Below are 27,302 nucleotides of genomic sequence, written 5' to 3' on the forward strand. Positions count from 1 at the left end.
TCAGAAATAAAGCAATAATTGGGTGCATATTGTTCTTTCATCTGAAAATTGCATTCAAATCCAGCTCGGAATGATCAGATGAAAGTTTCTGCTGCCTCAAAGGATCTATGATGCAATTAATTTGTGCAGTCTTAATTCGGTCCTACTGGGTGTCTGGCACTGCTCAAGATGAGTTGGAGGCAGTGTGGGGAAAGGGGGGGGGGGCGGTGGGGGCGCAGAGGGAATTAGGTGAGAAGAGACAGGAAATCCCAGGGCAGAAATTCTGGGTCTTAAAAAGACCATTTGCGGCGGCCATTCCTAAAAATCCAATGGTCGTCGCTTTAGGGTCAACAGGCCGACCCGATCTAAATTCAGGTCGGGGATTTTTTGGCCTGGACCCCACCCCACCCAAGTAGTTGCACCGCCAATGTTGAGCGATATAAAAATACATACCAGCTCAACTGCTCGATCCCCCGCTGCACGGTGCCCCTCGGCACGTTTTTCTGAGTGCGGCCCGGCAGCACAGTTGCCCTTAAAGAAGAGAGCCCCACTGCCGCAGCTGCAATGGAAACATTTTTGGCGGCCTACTTGTCGATCGGCTGGCAAAATACTGCCCCCGGGTTCTGCCGGGCCGCCAATGGGCAGCTTGGCACCCCCTCTTGGGTGCCAGGCCACTGGGCTAGCCGAAAGCTTCCCTGGCGGCCCAGTGGCCAAAGTTAAAAAATTATAGTATCTCTCCCCTTTAACGGAGGGGAGTGTGTGGTGACGCAGACGTGCTGTGACATCACCACGACTCCACCGCTGATTGACAGCGGCGGAGGCCCGGAGTGACCCATTTTCAGCCAGTCAGCCTGGGTTTGAGTCTAAGGTCCACCCCCCCATTATGATCCATTTCCTGTCGGACTTTGAAAAAATATCAAAGTCCTGAAATGGATCTACTTACCGTACCAGGAGTTCCAGCAGTATGTACCACTCCAAAACTCATAGGTGCGCCAGCTTTCTGGTGCACCTGAATTTCAATCCCCCATTTCTGTAGAAAATTTGGAGAGAAGTTTGTGAGATCCATTCAGAGCGAAGGAAATGCTTTGAACAGTTTCTGTACTCACTATAGGTAGACAAAGAAATAGCAGAGTACATAAATAAATCTGTGATAGAACCTGGAGAACAGATCAGAGTTATAATTTTTTTAAATTTGATCGTGAGATGTGAGCATCGCTGGCAAGGCCAACATTTATTGCCCTTCCCTAATTGCCCTCGAGAAGGTGATGATCCACTGCCTTGGACTGCTGTCGTCCTTGTAGTGAATGTGCTCCCACAGTGCTGTTATGGAGGGAGTTCCAGAATTTTGACTCAGCGATGAAGCAACTGTTATATATTTCTAATGCAGGATGGTGTGTGACTTGGTGGAGAACTTGGAGGTGGTGGTGTTCCTATGCGCCTACTGCCCTTGTTGCTCTAGGCGGTAGAGGTCGCGGGTTTGGGAGGTACTGTCAAGGAAGCCTTAGCGAGTTTCAGCAGTGCATCTTGTAGATTTTTAAAAATGTATCCACAGGATGTGGGTGTCGCTGGCAAGGCCATCATTTATTGTCCATCCCTAATTGCCCTTGAGGAGGTGGTGGTGAGCCGCCTTCTTGAACTGCTGCAGTGTGTGTGTGAAGGTATGCCCGCCGTAGCGGTTTGAGACAACTGAGTGGCTTGCTAGGCCATTTCAGAGGGAAGTTAAGAGTCAACCACATTGGAGGCCCATATAGGCTAGACCAGGTAAGGATGGTGGTTTCTTTCCCTAAAAGACATTAGTGAACCAGATAGATTTTTAAGACAATCCTGGAGTTTCATGGTCACCATTACTGACATTAGCTTTTTATTCCAATTTTATTTAATTGAATTTAAATTCCCCAGCATCTCTGGATCATTAGTTCAGGCCTCTGGATTACTTATCCAATAACAACCACTATGCTACCCGATGGTGCACACTACAACCATGATGTGCCGGTGGTGGAGGGAGTGAATGCTTAAGGTGGTGGATGGGGTGCCAAACAAGCGGGCTGCTTTGTCCTGGGTGGTGTTGGTTTTTTTTTTTGAGTGTTGTTGGAGCTGTACTCATCCAGGTAAGTGGAGATTATTCCATCACACTCTTGACTTGTGCCTTGGAAATGGTGGAAAGGCTTTGGGGAATCAGGAAGCGAGACACTCGCCACAGATTACCAAGCCCTCTGACCTGCTCTTTTAGCCACAGTATGTGTATGGCTGGTCCAATTCAGTTTCTGGTCAATGGTGTATGTTTTCTTTTTATTTATTAATTCCTGGGATATGGGCGTCACTGTCATAGCCAGCATTTATTGCCCATCCCCAATTGCCCTTGAGAAGGTGGTGGTGAGCCACCATTTCAGAGGGTTGTTAAGAATCAACCACATTGCTGTGGTTCTGGAGTGACATATAGGCCACACTGGGAAAGGACACCAGATTTCCTTTCCTAAAGGACATTAGTGAACAAGATGGGTTTTTAGGACAATCCAGTAGTTTAATGGTCACCATTACTGATGCTAGCTTTGAAAAATTTATTCCAGATTTATTTAATTACCTGAATTTGAAGTCCCTAGCTACTGTGGTGGGATGCATACTCTTGTCTTCAGATTATTAGCGCAGGTCTCTGGATTACTAGTCCAGTAACATTACCATTATGCTACTGTTCCCTTGATGGGTGCAAAGTACCCAATTGCTGATCAGGTTTAGTAAAAATGCAAGGGAGCCAAGATGCCTCAGAAACCTAAACCTGGGCCTGCACATCAGGCATAAAAACCAAACCAGAGTAATATTCAGAGAGGGTAAGGAGAGTGACTGGGGCTGTGCAAGGAGTCTGTCTGTCAAACAGTAACATGAACATAAATTTCAGAAATGAACAATTAAAGTTTAAAAGTTTACACTTTCCATTGTTTTACTATTTCTATACAGAAAAAGAGAGATTAATTTTTACCTTCGCAGCATCAATAATGGCTTCCTAACATAGTGCTGTCTTTACTGTTCCATTATTGGACAATGGAAGACATGTGTGAGGCTTACAAATTCCTTGCATGCTCTGTGAATGGTCCGTCTCGGTCAATCATTGTACTACCTGCCTGTCGCTGCCCCACCCCCGCTCCCCAATCACCAAAAGAACAAAGGCAGAGGTAACAAGAAATTTCCTTTTGCAGAGGGTTGCTGCGACGTGGAATGGCAGTGTTGAGAGCAGAATCCATAAACTTAGTTTTCTTCCTTCATGTTAGATCTCACAATGCCACACCCAGTCAAGAGGGAGGGAAAGCAGATCTTTAACTTTGAATATTGGCCCCGAATTTGTGGGCCCGATGACGACAAACTGGCCACCTGAAAAACTAATTTTAATTTTGTGCAGTCAAATTTATCCATTTTAATAGAAATTAAAATATTTAAGAAACTTGTTTATCTTTATTTCAGGTTTGCTTTTTCTGCATATGAGAGTCTTTGTTTTGCTCTCTAAAATTTTACAAAGTTAAAAATCAAAGGAGCTTACCCACTTCCTGGTTTGCTATCTGTGAGAATTCTGCATTTTGATTGGCTGCTTAGACAGCTTGTTGACATCACTGCAGCTCCTCACTGGGAATCCCCATTAACTTCCGTTGATTTCAATTACACGTCGGAAAGGCTGAACTTCTCAGCACAGAGATCACAAGATCTTTGTGCGAAGCTTACTTTGGGACCAGCCGCGAAGACCTTTGCTTCACCGCTAACCGCAAATTATTGGCCATTTTTTTAAAGCTTTATTGTGCAAAGAAATCTGTCACAGTTAGAATCTCTATATGATACAGGCAAAACCAATAGTGTCCAAGGATCATTGAGTCACCATTCCTGAGGGAACAGGGCTGAATGTAATTACATTATTACAACAGAAATAACATTATAATGATGTTCAACACAAAAACAAAAAATGCTGGGAACACTCAGCAGGCCGGGCAGCATCCGTGGAGAGAGAAACATTTAGTGTTTCAGGTCTGAGAAATTAGTCAGAATTTCATTTCAGACCTGAAACGTTAACCGTTTCTCTCTTCACAGATGCTGCCTGGCCTGCTGAGTGTTTCCAGCATTTTCTGTTTTTGTTTCGTATTCCAGCATCCGCATTATTTGGTTATTATAATTATGTTAATTGGTTCATCATGTGGTTTTGCTTACAAACACGGAAAGCATTTTCCAGACATTGGTCTTTTAAATGACCAGTTGAAAAAAAAGACAGCATTTGCATTCTTCAAAACGAAGAAACGAGAGAGTCCGAATGAACAACTCAAACTAGTATTTGAAGACATTACCTTAATGATAATTGTGCACTGGGCTTGAACAGGACAATTATTTATGCTTTTTTCAGGGATGAGCCGAAGAATTGTCCAGCTTCATCAAATCTTCATGGGAAAGATGAGAAGATGGATTTGAACCAGAGGCAGCTGATAACCTTTTTGACGGACGAGATGACTTACTACATAGCCAGTTAACCACTAGCGTGGAGACCCCTGGAGCGGCGCGGAGTAGCACGAGCTGATGCAGGAGGGCGACGGCAGTGAAGAGGGACGTCATCAAGGTCCAGGTCGATGATTGGAGCATGGGCAGGTACAGAAGAAAAGCGAGGTCAGGACGAAGGAGCGGCGAGAGACTGTAGAGGGACGTGATCGGGGCCCAAGAGAGGCGTGAGTTCGGGGCCAGGGGCCCAGGGGCAGCACGGGCCAGCCCACACTGCGATGTGTGCGCGCACTAGGTCCGTGCAGCAGAGCAGGTCTCCAGTCGTCTTGGTTAATCCTTGCCACTGGGCCAAGACCTTGCTCTGTGAAGCCCGTGTGGTGGCTGGTGTGCAACGGCCACCACACGTTAAAAAAATCCATGCACAGGCATCATCCACCCTTCAGGATGTAGTTCGGGACCTGGAATTTTAGGTCCTTCATTGAAACACCTGTGAAGTTATTCTTTTTTGGCGTGGAAGCAAGTCATTCTTCGTTTCGAGGGACTGCCTATGATGATGATATTTTCATACCAAAAGACCTGAAATTGCCTTGATGCCATCCTGTTTTTCTTTGTGATTTGCAGTGCTGGTGATATCCTGCCATATTTTACAATTATACCCTCCTCTTTTCAAGATCGAAGAGAAAAATTATTTTGTTTAAGATTGCACACATCATCACTGTTGGTTTTAACTGATGCCATTTTCTCAGCAGCACCCCAACTCAAATTCTCAATTCTGAAAAATGGTTGCATACATCCTCCTGAGGCAATCTGAGTTTTCCTAACAAAGCTATTTTTTTTACCATGGCAACAGGCCCTTCTTGCATGTGTAATATCTTTAGATTGAACACACTACATGTATTCTTATGCGGAAATAGTAAATCGTGATTTAAACTTTAGTAGCAATTAATTTGTTATTTATTACAATGCTTATTAATAAAACTTTGCTAATAGAAATACAGTTTTAGATTAACAAAGTATGTGATAATTCTAAGTGAGACGGTGCCTCACTTGACAATCCACCCTGATCTGAACATTACGGCATTATGCATTCAAGTTTAATAGTGAATGACTTAAAGGCCAAAAGCAGAAGACTGCTCATTGTATCACAGACCACTTCAAGCTGCAATTTAGCTCCTTTGATTCCTCCTGCATAAATGGAATGAATCTTGCTTCTGATCCCAAAGGATTTGAAAATGTAACTTTTGTCTCAAAGCACTTGAAGGTTTGAGAATCCCGAGAAAGGCTAAACAATTTCTAGGAGTTATGACTCCCATGGCTGTGGAACTAGGTTTTAAATGGGTTTGGGGGAAGGGAACACATACACTGGTATAACAGCTTTTCATTTTCCTCATACTAAACAGCTGGGCATGACCTATTGAGTCATAAACAGGAAGTTCATGATCATAAGTATGTTAATGCATGTTGCACGGTGAATCAGGAAGATTGAATGGAAAGTGGTTAAAGGTAAACAAGCTATACTGTACATCCAGGTATCTGAGCTTCAAACAGAAATTCTACTTCTCCAATTCTACTGAAATCTGTTGTAAACAGGCATGTTTTTTTGTATTCCTATCAAAAGATTGCTTCACTCCGATGTGAAGCTACTTTGTGATGAGGTGGTACTTATTTTGGTACTGGCTATGTACTAGGAGAAAGGTTGTAATTGTAAAAAGGGTTAGTGCTGCAGGAGATGCTACAGTTTCTTTAGGAAATCCATCTGCGTGTTTGATGCTAAATGCCAATATGATAATGAATTGCACATGACATTGAAATGTGGATTAATTTGTCGCAGAATTTATCAGAACTCCCAACAGATTGTTAGCTCTTCTCTTCTCGTCTCCCCTTGCAGACATTTTTGTAAACTCCCCATTCATGTTTTATCAGAGATCATTTATTACTTTCCACTCACATCTATAGTCACACATCTTCATCCACCAAGCAGATACAAGCATTCAAAATGACCACACCTACAAATATGCATGCACTTATCTCCATTGGAATCTTTCTATGAGGAAATCATCAAGAAGTAAAACTGTCATTCTTACTTCCTGCAATTTTTATAAAGCTAACAAATTAGAATGGACAACAAATTAAACCTATTGCACAATTAAAAAATAAAGGGAACTGCAGAGACACCTCAAACCAAAGCAAGATTATTATTTGATGAGTGTCCTTGTCTTAGTAAACATGCTTTGAGTTTTGGGGGGAAAGAAGCTCCTGTACAATAAAGAACTTAATGTGCATTATTTTTAAATACTCAATCACCTATAAAGGAATTTGCTAATATTTGCCTACATCTCTTGCTGTAGGAAATGGGATTTGACAATCAAAAAAGAAAATGGAAAATCCCCTTGAATCATCAAGTCAGTCAACCCCCTCGCAATGACAGGTGCAAAAACACTAAACACTGAACTCCATTATTTCATTCACATAACCTCGTCACAGAGCCTCAATTTATTCCACGCATCTCAGTGCTCAAGAATAGATAAAGTAATCACAATTGCCAGGCTTATCACAGTTGATCTCAATAATAAATAGGAGGTCAGATACTTCAGCTGAATTTTATACAAGAGACTGGTAGTGGCCAATCTGCCACTTAAGGACTAATATTAATTACTCTCTTTGAAATTCTGATACAATAGAGCTCTAAAGCAGTCCTTCTGAAATCTATAATTTTTTTTTGTCAAAAGCTTTGTTCCAACAAAAGATTATTCCAGATATGGGCTAAAGGTACACTTATTTAATCTTTATGTTTTAAACACATTTTCAAACAGGCTATACAATTGTTAGATCTTTCATATAAAACTTATTCAAAAATTAAAGAGGTAAGTTATGTAGACCAAGATCATCTTGAGAAAAAAAATAATTGAAAGTAGATTGTAGAAAGGGAAAAAAAGTAAAAGCTGAAATCATAAAAAGAGGGATTGGTCTACACTCTGGATCCCTCTGGTGTGTCTTTCAGCAGATAGTTACACATGGAGTACACATCAATGCACATGGTGTCACGCTATCGGAAATTGAGATGCTTTACAGGCTTTAAAGGTTGGTGGTAGCTTAAAGGAGCAGTGTTTTGGTAGTTGGGTGGAACTTTTCCTTTGGCTGGATTGATTGTTCTCTTTTCAATTTTGGTCTGTATCCTGGCTGTTTTTTGGCATACTTGAAGAGTTACTTCCGTTTTTTGGGGGTCCCCAAGTACGGCAAAAAAAAATCTTCCAACTTGGGTGCCGCCTAGCCTGTCGTTTAGTTTTGGGGGGGGGGTGGAGCCTTGATTCACGCCAAAAAGATCAGGTTGTCACGATAACCAGGGACACAATGCAGGCTGAGGCTGGACAGTGACATTTACAGCCAGCTCACAGCAACCAAGCACAAGCACATTACAGCAACTTATCAAGCACAAGCACACTAAACATTGCAGCAACTTACCTCCATTAAATTATTAAAGTTTCCTCCCCCACCCACCCCATGCGGATGACGGTCCCCGCTCCTATCCGAGGCCGAAGGGCCTCCCAGTCCCCACACTTATCCCTGGTCGAATGGCCTCCTCCCTCTTGGTCCCTGCATCTATCCCCGGCCGAATGGTCTCCCGATACCAATCCCCGCACTTATCCCAGGCTAAACAGCCTTCTCCCTTCCAGTCCCCGCACCTAACTATACCCAAAAGGCTCCCACCCACTCCCCCCCTCTCTCCTACCTCTCCTGCTGCTGTCCGGGCATCTGCTGCGCTGATTTACTTACCTGCACCGATTTCCTTAACTCACCAGAAGGTTTTTCAACAGAGGCCACATACACTGGCCGATGAAGAACTGGAGTAACCCTGAGCTGGCCAAACTTGCCTAAGTTACACCCCCTTTGACAAAAAAAAACAAACCTAAAAAAATCGTAACTAACTGAGTTACACTGGTGCAAATTGATTGGGAAAACTTGTATTTGTTTTAAACTTAGGTTAAAAAAAAACGGCGCAAATCACTGCGGAAAATTGAGCTCATTGACTGTGGCTTGGCTGCATCAGTAAAAAATTAAAAAAAAATGTTTTGGCTCTCTTTGCTCTGGTTCTGTCCCATTTCATCTGGCTAAAATTGACACTTTTCTTTTGTTGAGAAGAAAGTCAGCTATGTCTGCATCACTCCACGAAGAAGCAGGGCACCCTGACTTAACAAATACAGTACTGAGATGTTGCTGCAGGAAGTTCAGGACAGGAAGATGGTCTTGTCATTGCTGGAAGTTGAGCAGAGCTCTGGCCCAAAGTGCATGGCCAGAGGTGATACTGGTCAGCAGTGTCAATCAATGGCCTCGCCAGGAGAGACAAGGTAGGCAAGGTAGGCAAGGTACCTTTTCTCTGCTCTCTCGGCGCATGATTTCTGATCATCCACCCGTGCCTTCCTTCACAATCTCGCCTCCTTCCCATGGTCGTCCATGATCTCCACAGTGTATTTCCCACTACCTCCCTTGCACAGCACTCTTTCCTTCAGCACCAGCATCTCAGCACAACTCACCAACACACTTGCCATGCCTACCATCCACATGCTGCGCACCTGTGTCTTCAGAGTCAACCATCACACAGAATCCAGATCTACCATCACAGTCTCTATTTCTACTTTGTCTTTTCTAGGATAAGGCAGTTCACCACAGAAAGGAGCTTCTCGCAAATGGAGGGGTCCAGCTTCCAAAGTCCTTCCCCATAGTGGGCTATGCAATTTTCTTTTATATTTGTTCTCAGGTCGTGGACAATGTCAGTAAGGTTGCATTTGTTACTTATCCCGAGCCGCCCCAAGGTGGTGGTGGTGGCCATTCTCCCTGAATCACTGCAGTCCTTGTGGTGATCATGTTAGGTAGGGAACCCAGGAACAATAAAGGAATAGCAACATATGTTCAAGTCAGCATGGTGTGTGGCTTGGAGGTGTTTTCATCATTTGCTACTCTTGTCCTTCTTGGGTGTAGAGGTTGAGGAGCTGTTGTAGTTAAGCTTTATGAGTTGCTGCTGTGCATCCTATAGATTGTACACATTGCAACCAGTGTGCTGGAGCTGGCAGCTTCATTGATCAAGGTAAGTGTCGTCATGAGCCTTGTAGACGGTGGAAAGGCTTTAAGAAATCATGAGGTGAGTTTCTCATAGCAGAGCACTCAATCTCTGCCCTGCTATTGTAGCCACACCGTTGATATTGTTGCTCCAATTAAGCTTCTACCTGATGATGAACCCCAGGATGTTGATGGTGGGAAACTCTGATGGTGGTGCAGTTGAAAGCAAGGGAAGGTGGTTGGGCCTTTTCTTGTTATCGATAGTCATTGCCTGGCAGTTACATGGCACAAATGTATACAAGTATTTGTTGTCTCAAGCTTGGCTTTTGTTCAGGTCATGCTGCAGGTTATTGCGTTTGGACATCAGACAAGGACGGTGCATCAGGCTAGGCTGTGATACCCTCCACTGTTGGATAGCCTGCTTTTTAGACACCTTTTAGGTTCACACGAAGAATGGTTGCTTGGGTGTGCTATAAGAATACAGCTGCACCAGTAATCCTTCAGATAAAGGAAGAAAATTAAGCGGCTGCTAATCAGAATGGGTCAGATAAAGGCTGGATCTCTAGTTTATGGTAAAATGAAATAACCAGAGTCTAGCACTCGTAACTCACTCAGTCTCTGAGCCTATAATGTTGTTTGCTGGTTAATTTCAGTAAGCCACTGAATCCTCATCTCTAACCTACATTCAGTAATTCCCTCCATAATACCATCACAATATAACCTGCTACGACCTAAATCCATTCAATATAGCTGCAATAAATATGACATCTGATGTGCGTTTCCAGGGCCAGGGATTGTTGTAGAGGATATCAGATAGTTTCTGTGGTATTGAATGAGTTAAAGATTTTATTATATACAGGGTACCTACATTATTAAAATCTATCACATGCTTTAAGATATACACACACAGATGTACATACACATGGCAAGAGATGATATGGACTAGTATGTTGCAAGGCCCATTACAGCTCAATTGTTAGATCTAGTTATTTCATATATCACTGCCTTTCAGTTTCCTTCTATAACAACAGAAAACGACCGTCACAGTGCACGACTAAAGCTTAATTGAAGTAGACAGGTGTAACAACTGAGGTGTGACTGGTCTTTGTCAAGCACGTGGATGATTCATAATGTGCATTAGAGTTCTGAAATCCTAAAGAATTTATAGTTAGAATCTCCTACCTCATCTAAACAACACAAAAGAAAGAAACTGTACAATTATTTAATTGTTTAGAAAAACATTGATTAATTGAAAATATTTACCTTTTGTTGTTAGTAACAAATAAATTGGATAGATTATTACACTGCTTGCCAAAACCAGTGTCTTCGATATTTTGACAGAAGGTACAATAAAACAACTTTAGGAATCTGGTATCTATCCTCAAATTTTCTTGGTCTCTTATTTCTAGCAGCAAAGAATTAATCATGCAAACATCTGCATTCTTAATGTGTATATCAGCCACATTTGTAGAACAGTCTTCAAAGCCTTTTGCATTCAGTACACATACACATATATATCTGACTTTACAAAATTTGCAGGTAAATTTGGAAAATGTAAATTACAACTTCTCTTGCATGCACTTTAGTATATGTTTTAAAAACGTTAAGTTGTGAATCACAAATCAGCACCAAAAAATCCTCGAATTATGGTTTTCCTCATTCTTTGAAAGAGGTTCACTCTTCACACCATCACCCCACAAGAAATACACACAAGTATGCTGTGAATGTTTTGCCCAAGGGGTTAAGTGATCTACTTCCACCCCACTGCAGAATAGCTGTCGAGATCATGCCCGTGGTTCTTTGAACAGACGAAACTGCATTAAACCCTTGATACAGTGTGGGTTAATGTTCCAAAAGGTATAATTTCAAGATTGTCGTTTTAGAAAGACAAAGAATGGGCTGTAAAGGAGTTTTACGTGAGACTCTTTGAATGAATGAAGAAAACCATACTTACTGTAGGTAATTTGAACATCTATATACAAATTAGTGTAACCAAACCAATAAAAAAGCTGCTTAGGATTCCTGCATCTTTAGGTCAGCTTGGAGCACAGCATCACCAATGCACTTAGAATTCCTATCTGTCAAATGACGACAATAATTCTTAGTAAAAGCCAGGATCGAGCTCAGGGTCACTGCCTTATAGATGGTCTGGAGATAAATCTCTTTGCTTATGCAAGAAATGACCACTTCATGGCTAATGTGGGCTTGAAGTCTTCCGAGTCAGTCTTATCCTGCCAATGGACAAACACTTCACCAAACAATTTGTTAAACTTTGTTTATCAAGGTGTTTACTGAAAGTTGAGATGCCAAAGACAAACTAAACATCTTTCATCTGTTAGCTAGTGCTCTGTTCGGTGGGTCGCAGGAGAAGAGATGGCGGTCGGGGCTATTACACGCACCACGTGTCTGCCACGATTCCTCCAGCTATTCTTGCTTCCACAGTCGAGTGGGACCGACGGCCGAAGGGCAGTCGAGGCACCAAGAGGGTCGGGTCAGCACCGCAGAGAATAGTAAATCACCTGGACACCTTCTCAGCTAGAGAATGGTGTGTAGCAAGAGGGCTGTGGTCAGAGGCTCGTCTGATGCTGTCGGAGATCGAGAGAAGCAGCTGAGTCAGCCACATCCAGTGGGGGAGCAAAAGTCTTGGCAGTAGGAGGGTCCGGTAGGCTGGAAGATCGATCTGGGTGGTAAATCCGATGTTCACACATGGAGGTAAGGAGCAGGCATGGTTGGAGGATGGGAAGTGGGCTCAGGTAGTTGCCCTTTGTAAGAATAAAAGTGTTTATTAATGATTAAAATTGATTCTGTGTATGTATAAATGTTAAAAGTGCAGATTATATGGAAAGGCCCGTTTGTGTTGAAACAAAATGAAAGCCTACAGGTTGCCAGCATGGGCTGAGTTTTGAAACGAAAGAAACAAAATGAAAGCCCCCACAGGTTGCCGCATGGGTTTTGTGTGTTGGAAAGGCATTTAATCTAATCAAGAGATGGCTGAGCCAGGCCAGACAGCCACATGTGTGAGGAGAGTCAATAAGGAACTGCCTTGGAACCAAGGTCTAATCCTGAGGCTTTCAGAGGGACAATGGCTTTGAGAGGTTTAAAAGAACTCAGCCAAAGACTTTGCTCTCTCTCCTGAACCAGCCAGCCAAAGGGAAGTAACGTATATCATTCTTTATTATAACCTCATTGTATCTGTTGGAACTAAGATGGATGTGCATGTGTGTGTGTTTTTTTTAATAAACTGTTCCAATTGTTGAAGAATTGTCTCACTGTCAAATTTAATGCCAGAGATTTAGAAATCTTACAATTGGTGGAGAATGCAGGCAACTGATGAGACAGCTCTTTGATGATTCTTTTGAACAATTGGAAATCTCCAGAGTTGCAATTCTAATCTGTGTTGCGAATTATAATTGAAATGATTAAACGGGTCGGGAGAAATTGCGTCGTAAGGAGCAGTTATCTCGATAGTTGTAACTGTTTAAGTGGAGTGGTTGTAATTGTTGAAATGGGGACCCATCAGCAGTTATATTCAAAAAACCCAGGCTGAAGGGATCAGTCAGGGACAGAAAGCCAACAATAAAAAGAAATGTTGAGCTAGTTTATCAGTTGTTGTTCAAAAAGTCCCCGATACAAGAGATAGAAGAGTTAAAGGCACAGGCACGGCACATCCATGAGGTTCAACCTGCGTCATTTGGGGAGATGTGAAACTTATCCAGGAAAGAGTAGATAAGGGAGAGCGAAGGCCAAAACGGGCAAACAGTCTCGTGGCATTCAGCACATTTTATTGTGCTCGGAGAGATGAGGAATTAATGAGATAGGACGCCAAAATGATACAAGATTTGAAAGAATTGCAAGTAAAAGATTCAACTAAAAGAGAGAGATTGAAGGTATAAAACAACAAAAGGAAGAAGGGCTCCAACTAGTGAAGCAGTTAAAAGAGGGAGAAATACAACATTTAAAACAAGAAATTGGCCAGTTAAACCACAGTATTAAGCAATTAGAAAGAGGGGCCGAACAGGCAGCTTCATTACTACAACAACAGTCTCTCAAACATAAATGCCACAGCAGCCATTGTTGAAGCAAATAAAAACAAATTAGAGTTAAAAAAATATAAATTGGAAAACTTGAGGCTCCAGCAAGAGATAGAAAATGCTAGGGGGGCATTAAGGGAAGTAATTAAGAAGCCATATAGGGAGGCAGATCACTCCCAGTGCCAACAAGAAATAGCGAGGCTAAAAAGTTAGGGGAGCAGTAGGCCCTGGTATCCGCAGTAAGACAGGGAGCCATAACAGAGACAGCAGAAGGGGACGAGGGGGAGACAGATTGGAAAGAGGAAGGCAGTCAGTATAATCCCCAGGAGAGTGGTGTAGAATGGGATACCTTGGAGACACAAGAGCCAATCGTAGCCGTAATAACCACATCTTCACGACAGAATGCGCACGGCAACATCACCAATAACCATACCGACTCATGGCCCATATCTGGCGCTGACGCCACAGCATGTAGCCACGAGTTGGGACTCATTAATGATGGGGACGACCCACTGGAAGTTAATAGGAGATGGGCAAATTTCAGGAGGGGTCACCCCGAGTTGGAAGAGAGAGACTTAACACGAGTCCTCTTCTTGGCCTGTTCCACTTCCCTAAAAGATAACCTGCCAGAAGCAGTCCTCCAGGCTGCCGCAGCGGCCGATGCTCTCATGACCGAGATCCTAAACCATTTGGGGATCCAAAACTTGAACTTAGTGGCTCTGCTTAATCAGACCAAACAGCGCCCAGAAAAGACCCCTGGAGCCTTCAGTAATCGCCTGTATCTATCAACGTACGCAGAACCAGGCACCTGCAAATGCTACAGTAGGAAAGAATCAGGAACAATTTAAATCGATGTTCGTGACCCAACTCCACCCTTTAGTGAAAGCCACCCTGGGAATAGCCATGAGGCCCACCAATCAGTGGACAGATATAGAGACCAGCGCTCAAAGAGCCTGGGAGATGGTAAAAGACCAGTTAAAGGGGAAGTCACCACCCACTGCAAATAAACCAGTGTCAATGTTGGAGGGATCTCAAAACTACCCCTTTAAGGGACAGTGCTTTAATTGTAAGAAGGTAGGCCACCGAGCAAAAAACTGCAGCAGACTCAGACCAGCACCGAACCATGTTGCAATGCATAGATACCTCCTGAGGGACGAATCCAAGCCCTCTGGAACAGATCAACGATTGGGTAAATTAATGATTAAAATTGATTCTGTGTATGTATAAATGTTAAGTGTAGATTATATGGAAAGGCCTGTTTGTGTTGAAACAAAATGAAAGCCCACAGGTTGCCAGCATGAGCTCAGTTTTGAAACAAAAGAAACAAAATGAAAACCCTCACAGGTTGCCGCATGGGTTTTGTGTATTGGAAAGGCATTTAATCTAATCAAGAGATGGCTGAGCCAGGTCAGACAGTCACATGTGTGAGGAGAACCAATAAGGAACTGCCCTGGAACCAAGGTCCAATCGTGAGGCTTTCAGAGGGACAATGGCTCTGAGAGGTTTAAAAGAACTCAGCCAAAGACTTTTCCCTCACTTCTGAACCAGCCAGACAAAGGGAAGTAATGTATATCATTCTTTATTACAACTTCATTGTATCTGTTGTAACTAAGGTGGATGTGCATAATAAATTATTCCAATTGTTTTAGAAGAATTGTCTCACTGTCAAATTTAATGCCAGAGATTTAGAAATCTTACACCTTGCAGCATGGATTTTAGCAGTAGGAAATGCACCCACTATTCGGGCCAGGGGAAACATAGAAACATAGAAAATAGGAGCAGTAGTAGGCCATTCAGTCCTTTGAGTCTGCAACGCCATTCAATATGATCACGGCTGATCCTCTATATAATACCATACTCCCACTTTTTCCCCATACCCCTTGATGTCTTTTGTTTCTAGAAATCTATCTATCTATCTCCATCTTAAATATATTCAGTGACTTGGCCTCCACAGCCTTCTGTGGTAGATAAAATCCACAGAATCACCACCCTCTGAGTGAAGAATTTTCTCCTCATCTCGGTCCTAAATTTCCTACCCCATATCCTGAGACTGTGACCCCTTGTTCTAGACTTCCCAGCCAGGGGAAACATCCTCCCCGCGTCCAGTCTATCCAGCTTATGGTCTACTGCACAAGATAAAAGTTCACGGGGTTGGGGGTAATATGTTAGCATGGATAGAGGATTGGCTAATGAACAGAAAACGAAGAGTAGGGATAAATGGTTCATTCTCTGGTTGGCAATCAGTAACCAGTGGGGTGCCGCAGGGATCAGTGCTGGGACCCCAACTATTTACAATTTATATTAACGACTTGGAAGAAGGGACTGAGTGTAACGTAGCCAAGTTTGCTGACTATACAAAGATGGGAGGAAAAGCAATCTGTAAGGAGAACACAAAATAATCTGCAAAAAGACAGACAGGCTAAGTGAGTGGGCAAAAATTTGGCAGATGGAGTATAATATTGGAAAGTATAAGGTCATGCACTTTGGCAGGAAGAATCAAAGAGCAAGTTATTATTTAAATGGAGAAAGATTGCAAAGTGCTGCAGTACAGCGGGACCTGGGGGTTCTTGTGCGTGAAACACAAAAGGTTAGTATGCAGGTACAGTAAGTGATCAGGAAGGCCAATGGCATCTTGGCTTTTATTGCAAAGTGGATGGAGTATAAAAGCAGGGAAATCTTCCTACAGTTGTACATGGTATTGGTGAGGCCACACCTGGAATACTGCGTGCAGTTTTGGTTTCCATATTTACGAAAGGATATATTTGCTTTGGAGGCAGTTCAGAGAAGGTTCACAAGGTTGATTCCAGAGATGAGGGGGTTGACTTATGAGGAAAGGTTGAGTAGGTTGGGCCTCGACTCATTGGAAGAATGAGAGGTAATCTTATCGAAACATAAAATATTATGAGGGGGCTTGACAAGGTGGATGCAGAGAGGATGTTTCCACTGATGGGGGAGACTAGAACTAGAGGGCATAACCTTAGAATAAGGGGCTACCCATTTAAAACTGAGATGAGAAATTTCTTCTGAGGGTTGTGGATCTGTGGAATTCGCTGCCTCAAAGAGCTGTGGAAGCTGGGACATTGAATAAACGTAAGAAAAAAAAACAGTTTCTTAAATGATAAGGGAATAAGGGGTTATGGAGAGCGGGCAGGGAAGAGGACCTAAGTCCATGATCGGATCAGCCACGATCATATTAAATGGTGGAGCAGGCTCGAGGGGCCGTATGGCCTACTCCTGCTCCTATTTTATGTGTTCTTATGTTCTTACAGGGCAGTAGTGATACCCGCCCTCCTATATGGCTCAGAGATGTGGACTATCAGACACCTCAAAATGCTGGAGAAGTACCACCAGCACTGCCTCCGCAAAATCCTGCAAATCTATTAGCAGGATAGACACATCGTTAGTGTTCTCGCTCAGGCCAACATCCCCAGCATCGAAGCATTGACCACACCCAATCAGCTCCATTGGGTGGGCCACATCGTCCGAAAGCCCAACATGAGACTGCCAAAGCAAGCGTTCTACGCGGAGTTTCGACAAGGCAAGCGAGCCCCAGGTGGGCAGAGGAAACGCTTCAAGGACACCCTCAAAGCCTCCCTGACAAAGTGCAACATCCCCACCAACACCTGGGAATCCCTGGTCCACGACCGCCCAAAATGGAGGAACAGTATCCGGAAGAGCGCTGAGCACCTCGAGTCCCATCGGCAAGAACAGCAGAAACCAAGTGTAGACAGTGGAAGAGCGTGCATCAACCCAGCCTTTCCTTCAACTATTGTCTCCCCCACCTGTGACAGAGACTGTCGGTCCCACATTGGACTCCTCAGTCACCTGAGAACTCACTTTTAGAGTGGAAGCAAGTCATCCTCGACTCCGAGGGACTGCGTATGATGATGAGTGCGCTGGTCACATCAACGGATTTCCTCTCATGGAAGAAACATGGTTTGTGTATTAACTTCAACATTTTCATTTCAAAAGAAAAATGAAACATCGCTTTCATTTCTGGCCAAAAAGAATGGAGCCCGAGAACTACCCTATTTAAGGTCAAGGTGGGTTTACTCAACTGCATGCAATTCACTAACCTGGCATGCTAGATGACTGACTGCTAATAACAAATTGTTTTGAGCAGAAGAAACTTAAGCTCACAAGAGCCCAAAAGGTTGAAAGGCTTTGGCATCAATTTTCTCACAAATATAGCTGATGCCAATACATATATTCGTGCCCCTAATGGCAATATATTGTAATTGTATCATTATTAAATTATAGATAAAAAGATCATCCTGTTACTGTGTATATAAACTTTCCAAGCTCTTGGTCATTTATCTTCAGTAAAATTTCATTATGCATTCAAACAAATTAAATCAATAACCCAGAAATAAATCCATCTTGAATCTAGTACAATTCCATGAGCTTGGTTACACAACATAAGTCGCCTTCCTCTTGCACTTATCCTGTTACTGTAACTCCAGCTTTGTCCTTGCATTAGTAAAGCCAAGTTGCCAGCGACATAACTGTTATGTATATGCAACACCATGTAACCAGCATTCTACCGCCACCAGAGGGCACATCTGTTGGAGTTCCAAGGGATACCAACATCCCTTGGGAACACTGTATATAAGCAGGCCTCCCATGCTGTGGCAGCACTCTGGAGTCAGAATAAAGAGACTAAGGTCACACTTACTCAACTCTATAGTACTTAGTCATATTGCTTTATTTGAGACTTAACAATAACCATCAATGAACTCCAGATGAGGCTTTATGGAAATCAGTGATTAGTGAAGCAAATTACAAACATGAACCTTTAAGCAATCTATTACTTTATAATAACCAAAATGAGAACGATATGTAAATCAGCACTGTACAACACTTGAGTTTCGCTGTTACCCTCCAACCTAGACTGTTGATGCTAGCCGAAACATGTGTCTCCCAAATTAAACTAACAGCTGACTGTATACCTAGTTCATGAAGATGGAAAACTCCTAAATTAATACTACACCATTATCATAAGCATATCTAAAGTTTCACACTGCCACAGACATTATCTTTGGCTCTTGAAACGTCATCTATGCATACTTAAGCTGGTCTGTTGAATCTGAAGCCATTAACTGCTCAACTGAGGAAATTAATTGTAATTTACAATTATACAGATATATTCAATATTCATCTTGCCATTGTGTCTATAAAAACTCCATGGAATGAACTTATTGCCAGATATATGAATCTTACTCATTTTTCACAGAAGGCAAATCATTTTAAGAACAATAAAAAACAGCACAAAAGTCCATCATGGATGGAACCTGAACACAAAGGGGTGTAAAAAACCTGTAATCTATAAAAAGACTTACTTATTCCATGCTTGTCTAAGTTTTTTAGAACTGTACTGTGTGAAACGATCTGCAAGAAAAAAATACACATTAGTGGTTTTCATGTTAGATTCTATATAGGACTAGAAATTCCATTTTTGGTCATAGCGGTATTTTTCCACCAAAAATACCGCTATGACTCCGCTATGATTCCGAGCCTAACATTTGAGAGAACCAGCGGTAAAAATCAGTACTGCACGAGGATTCGTGGCACAAACTTCAAATTTTCTGCAACTTTTCTCCAAGGCCAATACCGCTGCGAGTTTGGCCTGGGGGGGCACACACCAAATAAAAAATTCCAAAAAACAAAAACAAAAAAAAAAAATCACTAAACAATCACAAGACCCTTTTCTATCGAACCACTGCAAAAGAATTAAAAAATAAAAACTTTAACTTACCATTTTTGCAGGTCTTCATACCTACCGCTGTTCCAAGTGCTGCTATGCAGGTTTTTCCCGGGCATTTTTTTCCGTCAAATCTACGGGTGCGCTGCGAGCCAAATATCTATTGAAAGCGCTATTTCGAGGCTTGCATGCCGGTGGTCCGCTCCCCAGCGGTACTTAAAAACCACTGGTGCAAGACTTCAGCCAATTTCCCGGTTCACCGTTTTTCGCAAAAACGGCGAAATAGCGCCGAAAAACCAGGTGCAAGGATGGGGAATTTCCAGCCCTATAACTTAATCACTACCACTATCTTGAATATTAATGCAAAATTTAGGAATAGATTAGGAAATAAAGATGAGAAGCTCTCATCAGTGCTGCTATTAATTTACAAAAATATTTAAACATCTATAGAATTATAGCATTTTACAAAAATAATCATGCGTGATGAGCAAAAGGCACTGGACTTAAACCATCAGACAGATTTATCCAACATTTGCAGGTGTTTAATTCAGTACTTTTAATTATCATGTGTCATTGTCTATGTAAATCTGACTAATTTATCCTGCAGAATTCACCTGAGCCAAATGAAGTTGGATCATTAAATCAGAACAGCACATTACTACTGTTCCAAGGTATCAATTCAACAACTTTTGTATTTGTTTATTTTTCTCTCATAACTTTTATTATCTAAAATCTGGTATTGTACAGAATGCAATGTGTTCACTGTAGTATCAGTTGGTAGCTAACTATGCTAAGGACCTTGTAAAGGTTCTACTGTATGAAGACATAAATGCAATCCAAGCCTCTGACATTACTCAGTCCCAATCTACTCTGAACTTAAAATGCAAATGAACTACTAAATTGCATTAGCAGAGGGATAGTACGCAAATCATAAAAGTTGCATTGCTGTGTTTCTAGGCATTGATCAGACTCCATTTGGACTATGCATGCTGTTTCAGTCAACTAGCCATGGAAAGGGTATTACTAGCCTTGCAAGGCTACAGAAGTACCACAAAGATGGTTCTAAGGTAGAAGAGTTTAAGTTATGAAGATAGATTAAGGAAGTTAAACAGTTTTATTTGTAAAAGTGATCCGATGACATTTTCAAAAATATGAAGCTATTGATAAATTTGATTCAGGCAAATCTTCATCCAAAAATGGAATGAATTACCAGGGAAGTTCATTGAAGTTGAGCATACATAGGTTCAAGGGACGACGAGATGGTAGGTCAGGACAGAACTCATATTGACAGATAGTGAGATAGTAGGTATTTAAGGCTGAATCATCAACAGAAACACACTTGTTAGGGCTTTAGTTGAAATGTATTCACAGGATATTAACAATGGCTAGGCCCTGTCCATAGTTGCCCTGTTGGTGGGTTTTTTCTTTAACTGCTGCAATCCTTGTGGTGATGGTGCTCTCATGAGTGGTTAGGTATGACATTCCAGGATATTGACCCAGTGAGGAACAGCAATACATTTTCCAAGTCAGGGTGGTGTATGACTTCGGAACTGATGGGTTCACATGACATTATTGCTCTTGTTCTCCAGGGTAGTAAAGGTCATGGGGCTGGGAGATGCTGTCGAAGTAACCTTGGTGAGTTGCTGCACTGCATCTGGCAGATAGTACAGACTGCAACTACAGTGCACCTGTGGTGGAAGGGGTGGATTTTGAGTTCAGTGGCACGGTTGCTGATCAAGTGGGCTGCTTTGTACTGCAGGGTGATGAGCTTCTTGAAAATTGTTGCGACTGCACCCATCCAGGCAAATGGCGAGCAGTCCATCACACTTCTGCCTTGAGCTTTGTAGATGGTGGAAAGCCTTTGGGAGCAAAGGAGGTGAGCCACTCAGCGCAGAACACCCAACCTCTGCCTTGCTCATATCGACATGGTGTTGATACAAGAACATAAGAATTAGGAGCAGGAGTGGGCCATATGGCCCCTCGAACGTACTCCGCCATTCAATAAGATCATGGCTGATCTTCAATCTCAACACCATTTCCCCACCCGATCTCCATATCCTTTGTTTCCCTTAAGAGTCCAAAAATCTATATCTCAGCCTTGAATATGTTCAACAACTCAGCTTCCACAGCCCTTTGGAGCAGAAAATTCCAAAGATTCAAAACCAAATGAAGAAATTTCTCATCATCTCAGTCTTAAATGGCTGACCCTTTATCTTGAGACTATGCCTCAGATCTAGACTCTCCCGCCAGGGGAAACAATCTCTCAGCATCTATCCTATCAAACCCCTCAAAATCTTATATGTTTCAATGAGATCATCTGTCATTCTTCGAAACTCCAGAGAATATAGGCTCAATTGCTCAATCTCTCATCCCAGGAATCAATCCAGTGAAACTTTGTTGCACCGCCTCCATATCCTTCCTCAGATAAGGAGACCAAAACTGTGCACAGCACTTCAGGTGTGGTGCTACCAAAGCCCTGTACAATTGTAGTAAGACTTTCTTACTCTTACACTCTAACCCCCTTGCAATAAAGGCCAATATGCCAGTTGCCTTCTTAATTGCATGCTGCACCTGCATGCTAACTCTGTACTTCCTATATGAGGACACCTAAATCTCTCTGAACACCAACATTTAAAAGCTTATCATTTTTTTTTACTTCTGTTTTTCTATTCTTCCTACCAAAGTGAAGAACCTCACATTTCCCCACATTATACTCCATCTTCCACCTTACTGCACACTCACTTAATCTGTCTATATCCCTTAGCAGACTCTTTGTGTCCTCCTCACAGCTGACTTTTCCACCTAGTTCTGGATCGTCAACAAACTTGGATACATTACACTCAGTCCCTTCACCTAAGTCATTAATATAGATTGTAAATAGCTAAATCATTGCGGCAGCCATGCCAAACTATAAATATCCTGTTTATCCCTACTTTCTGATTTTTGTTCATTAACCAATCCTAACCAGCCCCATGCTAATACATTACCCCCAATCCCAGGAGCCCTTATCATGCCTTTTCTGTGGTACCTTATCGAATGCCTTTTGGAAATCCAAATGTACTACATCCACAGGTTCCCCTTTATCTACTCTGCTAGTTACATCCTCAAAAAATTAATACATTTGTCAAACACGATTTCCCTTTCATAAAATCATGCTGATTCTGCTTAATCATATGACTTTCGAAGTGCCCAGTTACCAATTCCTTAATAATGGATTCCAGCATTTACCCAGCGATTGATGTCAGGCTAACTGGCCTGTAGTTCCCTGCTTTCTCTCTCCCACCTTTCTTTAATAGCTGTGTTACATTGTTACCTACCAATCCACAGGGACCATTCCAGAATCTAGGGAATTTTGGAAGATCACAACCAATGTATCCACTATCTCTGCAGCTACCTCTTTTAGAACCCTAGGATGTCAGCCATCAGGTTCAGAAGATTTGTCAGATTTTAGTCCCATTAGTTTCTCTAGTACTTTTTCTCTACTGATAAAAAATACTTTAAGTTCCTCACTCTCATTAGCCCCTTGGTACCCCACTATTTTTGGTATGCATTTTGTGTCTTCTACTGTGAAGACAGATATAAAATATTTGAATAAAGTCTCTCCCATTTCCTTGTTCCCCAATATAATTTCTCCTGTCTCAGCCTCTAAGGGAACACCGCTTACTTTTGCTACTCTCCCCTTTTTAACATACTTGTAGAAGCTCTTGCAATCTGTTTATTATATTTCTTGTTAACTTACTCTTATTCTATTTTCTCCTTTTTATCAACTTTTTGGTCATCCTTTGCTAGTTTCAAATGCTCTCCCAATCCTTGCTACTATTCTTCGCATCATTATAAGTCTCTTTGAATCAAATACTATCCTTAACTTCTTTAGTTAGCCACGAATGGATCCCTTTTCCCATGGATTTTAAAAATTTTCTCAAAGGAATTAATTTAGAATTTTGGAATATTTCTTTGTGTTTGCCACTGCTTATCTACCACCATACTTTTTAACCTAATTTCCCAATCCACCTTAACTAACTCGCCCCTCATATCTATGAAATTGGCTTTATTTAAGTTTACGACTCTCGTTTCGGACTGAAGTATTTCACTCTCAAACTCGATGTGAAAATCATATGATCACTCTTCCCTTGAGGATTCTTTACTATGAGATTACTAATTGACCCTGTCTCATTATACAAAACTAGATCTGAAATAACCTTTTCCCTGGTTGGTTCCACGACGTATTGTTCTAGGAAACGGTTTTGAATGCATTCCATGAACTCGTCCTCCAGACTACCCTTAACAATTTGATTTGCCCAGTCAATATGAAGATTAAAGTATGCCACGATTATTGGATATCTCTGTGACAAGCTACTGTTATTTCTTGATGAATAATCCGTCCAATGGTACAGCTACTGTTAGGGAGCCTATAAACTACTCTGACCACTGTGCCCCTTGTTATTCCTGATCTCCACCTGCACTGATTCTACCTTTTGATGTTCTGAGCTATGATCCTTTCTCACTACTGTCCTTATGTCATCCTTTATTATCAGGACTACTTCCCCCCTTCTTTTCCAGTTTGCCTGTCTTTTCGAAATATCAAGTACCCAACCTTGGTCACCTTGCAACCATGTCTCTGTAATGGCTATTAGATCAAACTCATTTATCTTCATTTTTGCCACTAATTTGTCTATCTTGTTATAAATGCTTTGTGTATTCAGGTAAAGAGCCTTTATTTTTAACATTTTACCATTATTCCCTGCTTTCACCTCATTCGTTGATGCACTATTACCATTAACCTCTCTGTTCCTTCCTGTCACACACTGTTCATCATTACCCAACTCACTACACTGCTCTGACTTTTCTCTTTCGATTACTATATTTCCCCAAACCTGGCCCTTCCCTCCCCCCTTTTTAGTTTAAAGACAAGTATATGACTGGTCTTGGCAGGCTTTTGGTCAATGGTGATTTCCATGATGTTAATGGTGAGGTAATAGTGTTGCCACTAAAGGTCAGGGAGAGGTAGTTGGATTTTTTCTAGTTTGAGGTGGTCATTACATGGCACTTATGTAGTGCAAATGTTACCACCATTGGACTGCCCTAGCCTGGATATTGTCCAGGTTCTCGTATAGGCCAGCATGGGCTACCTTATCATCAGAGGTATTGTGAATGGAGCTAAATACTGTGGAAATGTCAGGTAACAGCCCCACTACTAACAGGGAGATGGGTCAATATGAAACACATGAGGATGGTTGGGCCAAGGATGCTGGCACGAGAAACTCCTGCAGTGATTTCCAGAGGCTGCAATGACTGACCACTGATGACCACAACCATCTTCCTGTACAGGAGAGTGGAATTGGACTAGATGGCTCATGTTTTGGTTTTCCGTTGCTTTTACACCCTTCCAGTATTGAGATGCTAAGGTTTTTCCTTCAAACATCCTCCCCACCCCTGCAAACCCACTGATTTCAGTTTTGCAAGAGCTTCATAGTATTGTATAGTGTCAAATGCTGCCCTGGTGCCGAGTGAAGCTGCTCTCGCCTCGCCTCTCTCCGACATTCAACTCTTGCATCCATGATTCAATCAAGGCTGTAATGATATCTGGAGGCAAGTGGGACTGGTGAAACTCAAACTGACCATCTATAAGGCGATGCAACTTGATGGCACCACTGAAGACTCTATCCATCGCTTTGCTGATGACTGGGAGTAGGCTGATTGGATAAAATTTGCCAAGATTCAATTTATCCTGTATTTTTGTGGATAGGGCATACTTGAGCAATTTTCCACATTGTTGGCCTTCTCCTGTTCCTATGTTTTTATTCCAGTCGCACTGGGATCTCTAAGGCAGGTCGAGTTGGATCATCTTTTACAAGAAGTTAGTTTACATCAGGTATATCCAGAACTTTCTTTTTTATCCCACAGAATTTTTTTCTTGCAAAAAAGTAGTACAACCTACATAGCATGGTGGTTCCAACTGCCCTGGATTATTCCCTCAAGCGATGTTACTGGTACAAACTACATCACTAATAAATGTTTTACAAATTAAAACTTACTTGCTTATGCATATTTTAGTTAACTTAATAATTTAGGTAATATTTGATGTTTGTGGAAGGAATTTGCCTCTATTTAAAGTATACTTACTTCATAGAATCAGAATGTCACACTCCAGAAACAGGACATTCAGTCCATGAACACTAAATTGGCATTTTTCTCCACATGAGCCACCAAGTCTAATTCCACTCTCCTGTTTTCTCGCCACACACTTTAATATTCCACTTTTCAAACAACTATCTCATTCCCGTTTAAAAGAATTCATGGACTTTGCTTCAACAACAGTTTGTGGCGGAAAATTTCACATGCTAACCACCATGTAAAGTATTTTTTCCAGATGCACTTTTAGTTACCTTACTAATTAACTTAAATGTGTTTGTCTCACCAAGTGAAAGCAAGGTATTACTCTTATTCATCATAACTCAAAAATATTGATGATCTCTATTTCATCTCCTAATTCTGAATACTAGTGATAAAAACCTTAATTTCTCTCTTCATAACCATAGCCACACAACCCTGGTAACACCCTACTGAATCTGTGCACCTTTTCCTTTGATTTTATACCCTTTCAGTAATGAGATGCCCAAAACTTTCTCAATACTCCAAGCGTAGCCTACAGTCTTGTACAAGTTCAGCATTACCACCTTGCTTTTGTATTCCGTGCCTTTAGATACAAGAACACTGTTTACCCTTTCGCACTGGAGTACTGTATGGTTATGTTACTGGACTAGTAATCCAGAGGTCTGGACTAATGATCCAGCGACATGAGTTCAAATTCCACCACAGCAACTATGGAATTTAAATTAATTAAATAAATCTAGAATAAAAAGTTAGATGGTGACCATGAAACTACCGGATTGTCATAAAAACCCATCTGGTTGGGGGAAAGAAATCTACCGTCCTTACCCGGTCTGGCCTATATGTGACTTCAGACCCACAGCCATGTGGTTGACTCTAAAGCTGCCCTCTGAAATGGCCTAGCAAGCCATTCTGTTGTATTCAAGAAAGTGGCAATTAGGGATGGGCAATAAATGTTGGCCTTGCCAGTGACGTCCACATCCTGTGAATGATTATTTAGAAAATGGCCTAATCTATTGCATCACCATCTTTAATTACCTGCCAACTAAGGTCCCTCTGCTCATTTATTCCATTCAAAATCTTACCAAGAAAGGCTCAAGAAGTACAATCTTAAAGCAAAGTTACCTCCAAACAAACATAAATTAACATTAGAAATCCTAAATCAATTTTCCAGTTTGGCGGCAAGCAAGTGTACCAAACGTATGCAAGGATGAAAATTTACACCTGCAATTTGCCATGGTTTTTGATTGCAGCAAGACACCCTGAATAAATACGGGTTTTCTAGGAAAGGAGAAGTTAAAAATCAGAGGGCAAGTCAATTTGCTCCTCTTAATGTTTGGCTACAGAATATTAACAAAGGCCTGGGAGCAGATCACCTGCCAATTCCCTTGTTCAGGGATGTTAAGAATGAAGAATCTTATAGAAGGGAACAAAATAATGTTACTGGATTCGAAGGGGGAAAACAACTGAAGTTATGGACAATTCTGAGTCTTATTAAGCAAAATAAAATATTGAAAATTTACATCAGAAAACTAAATCTATTGCTGTGCAAAATTATTATTGCAACCTCAGCAGCAGCTACGGTTCACTTCACCCTGAGCTATTTGTCTTCCAATGGATTGTAGTGTAATGTGAAAGACTCCATGGGGGTGTTGCACATGGTCATTGACTTTCAACTGGTAAAAAATAATCCCCAGAAACAAACTTATTTTATTGATGTAAATATCCTTTGATGAAGTTAGGATTTTGTTATGTACTGCTGTGTTAGGTTACCACAGTAAATAATCTCCAGGAAGGTCAACGGGTTTCAAACCACTAAGCCACTGATCCTCAGATGAAAGCACTTCATTATTGTGTATTACTGCAAATATGTGAGACTGGCCTCAACTTTCCACAAGATTTTCATAACATTCAATTTAAGTTGATCAATGTATTGAAATATTTCTTTCTTAAAAAAAAAC

At 41.7% G+C, this 27,302-nt stretch overlaps 1 protein-coding gene across 2 annotated transcripts in view; it reads right to left on the bottom strand.

The window, feature by feature from the left end:
• The window catches only part of cdk14 (cyclin dependent kinase 14), an 860,906-nt gene that overhangs the window by 245,454 nt on the left and 588,150 nt on the right, over window positions 1-27,302 (bottom strand). For both annotated transcript variants that reach the window (XM_070881317.1, XM_070881319.1), the window contains one exon: window positions 18,869-18,917. In XM_070881317.1, coding sequence (XP_070737418.1) covers window positions 18,869-18,917 — 49 coding nt within the window. The remainder of the gene's footprint in view (window positions 1-18,868; window positions 18,918-27,302) is intronic.

Source organism: Pristiophorus japonicus, chromosome 5, assembly GCF_044704955.1.
Source record: "Pristiophorus japonicus isolate sPriJap1 chromosome 5, sPriJap1.hap1, whole genome shotgun sequence".
NCBI lineage: Eukaryota > Metazoa > Chordata > Chondrichthyes > Pristiophoridae > Pristiophorus > Pristiophorus japonicus.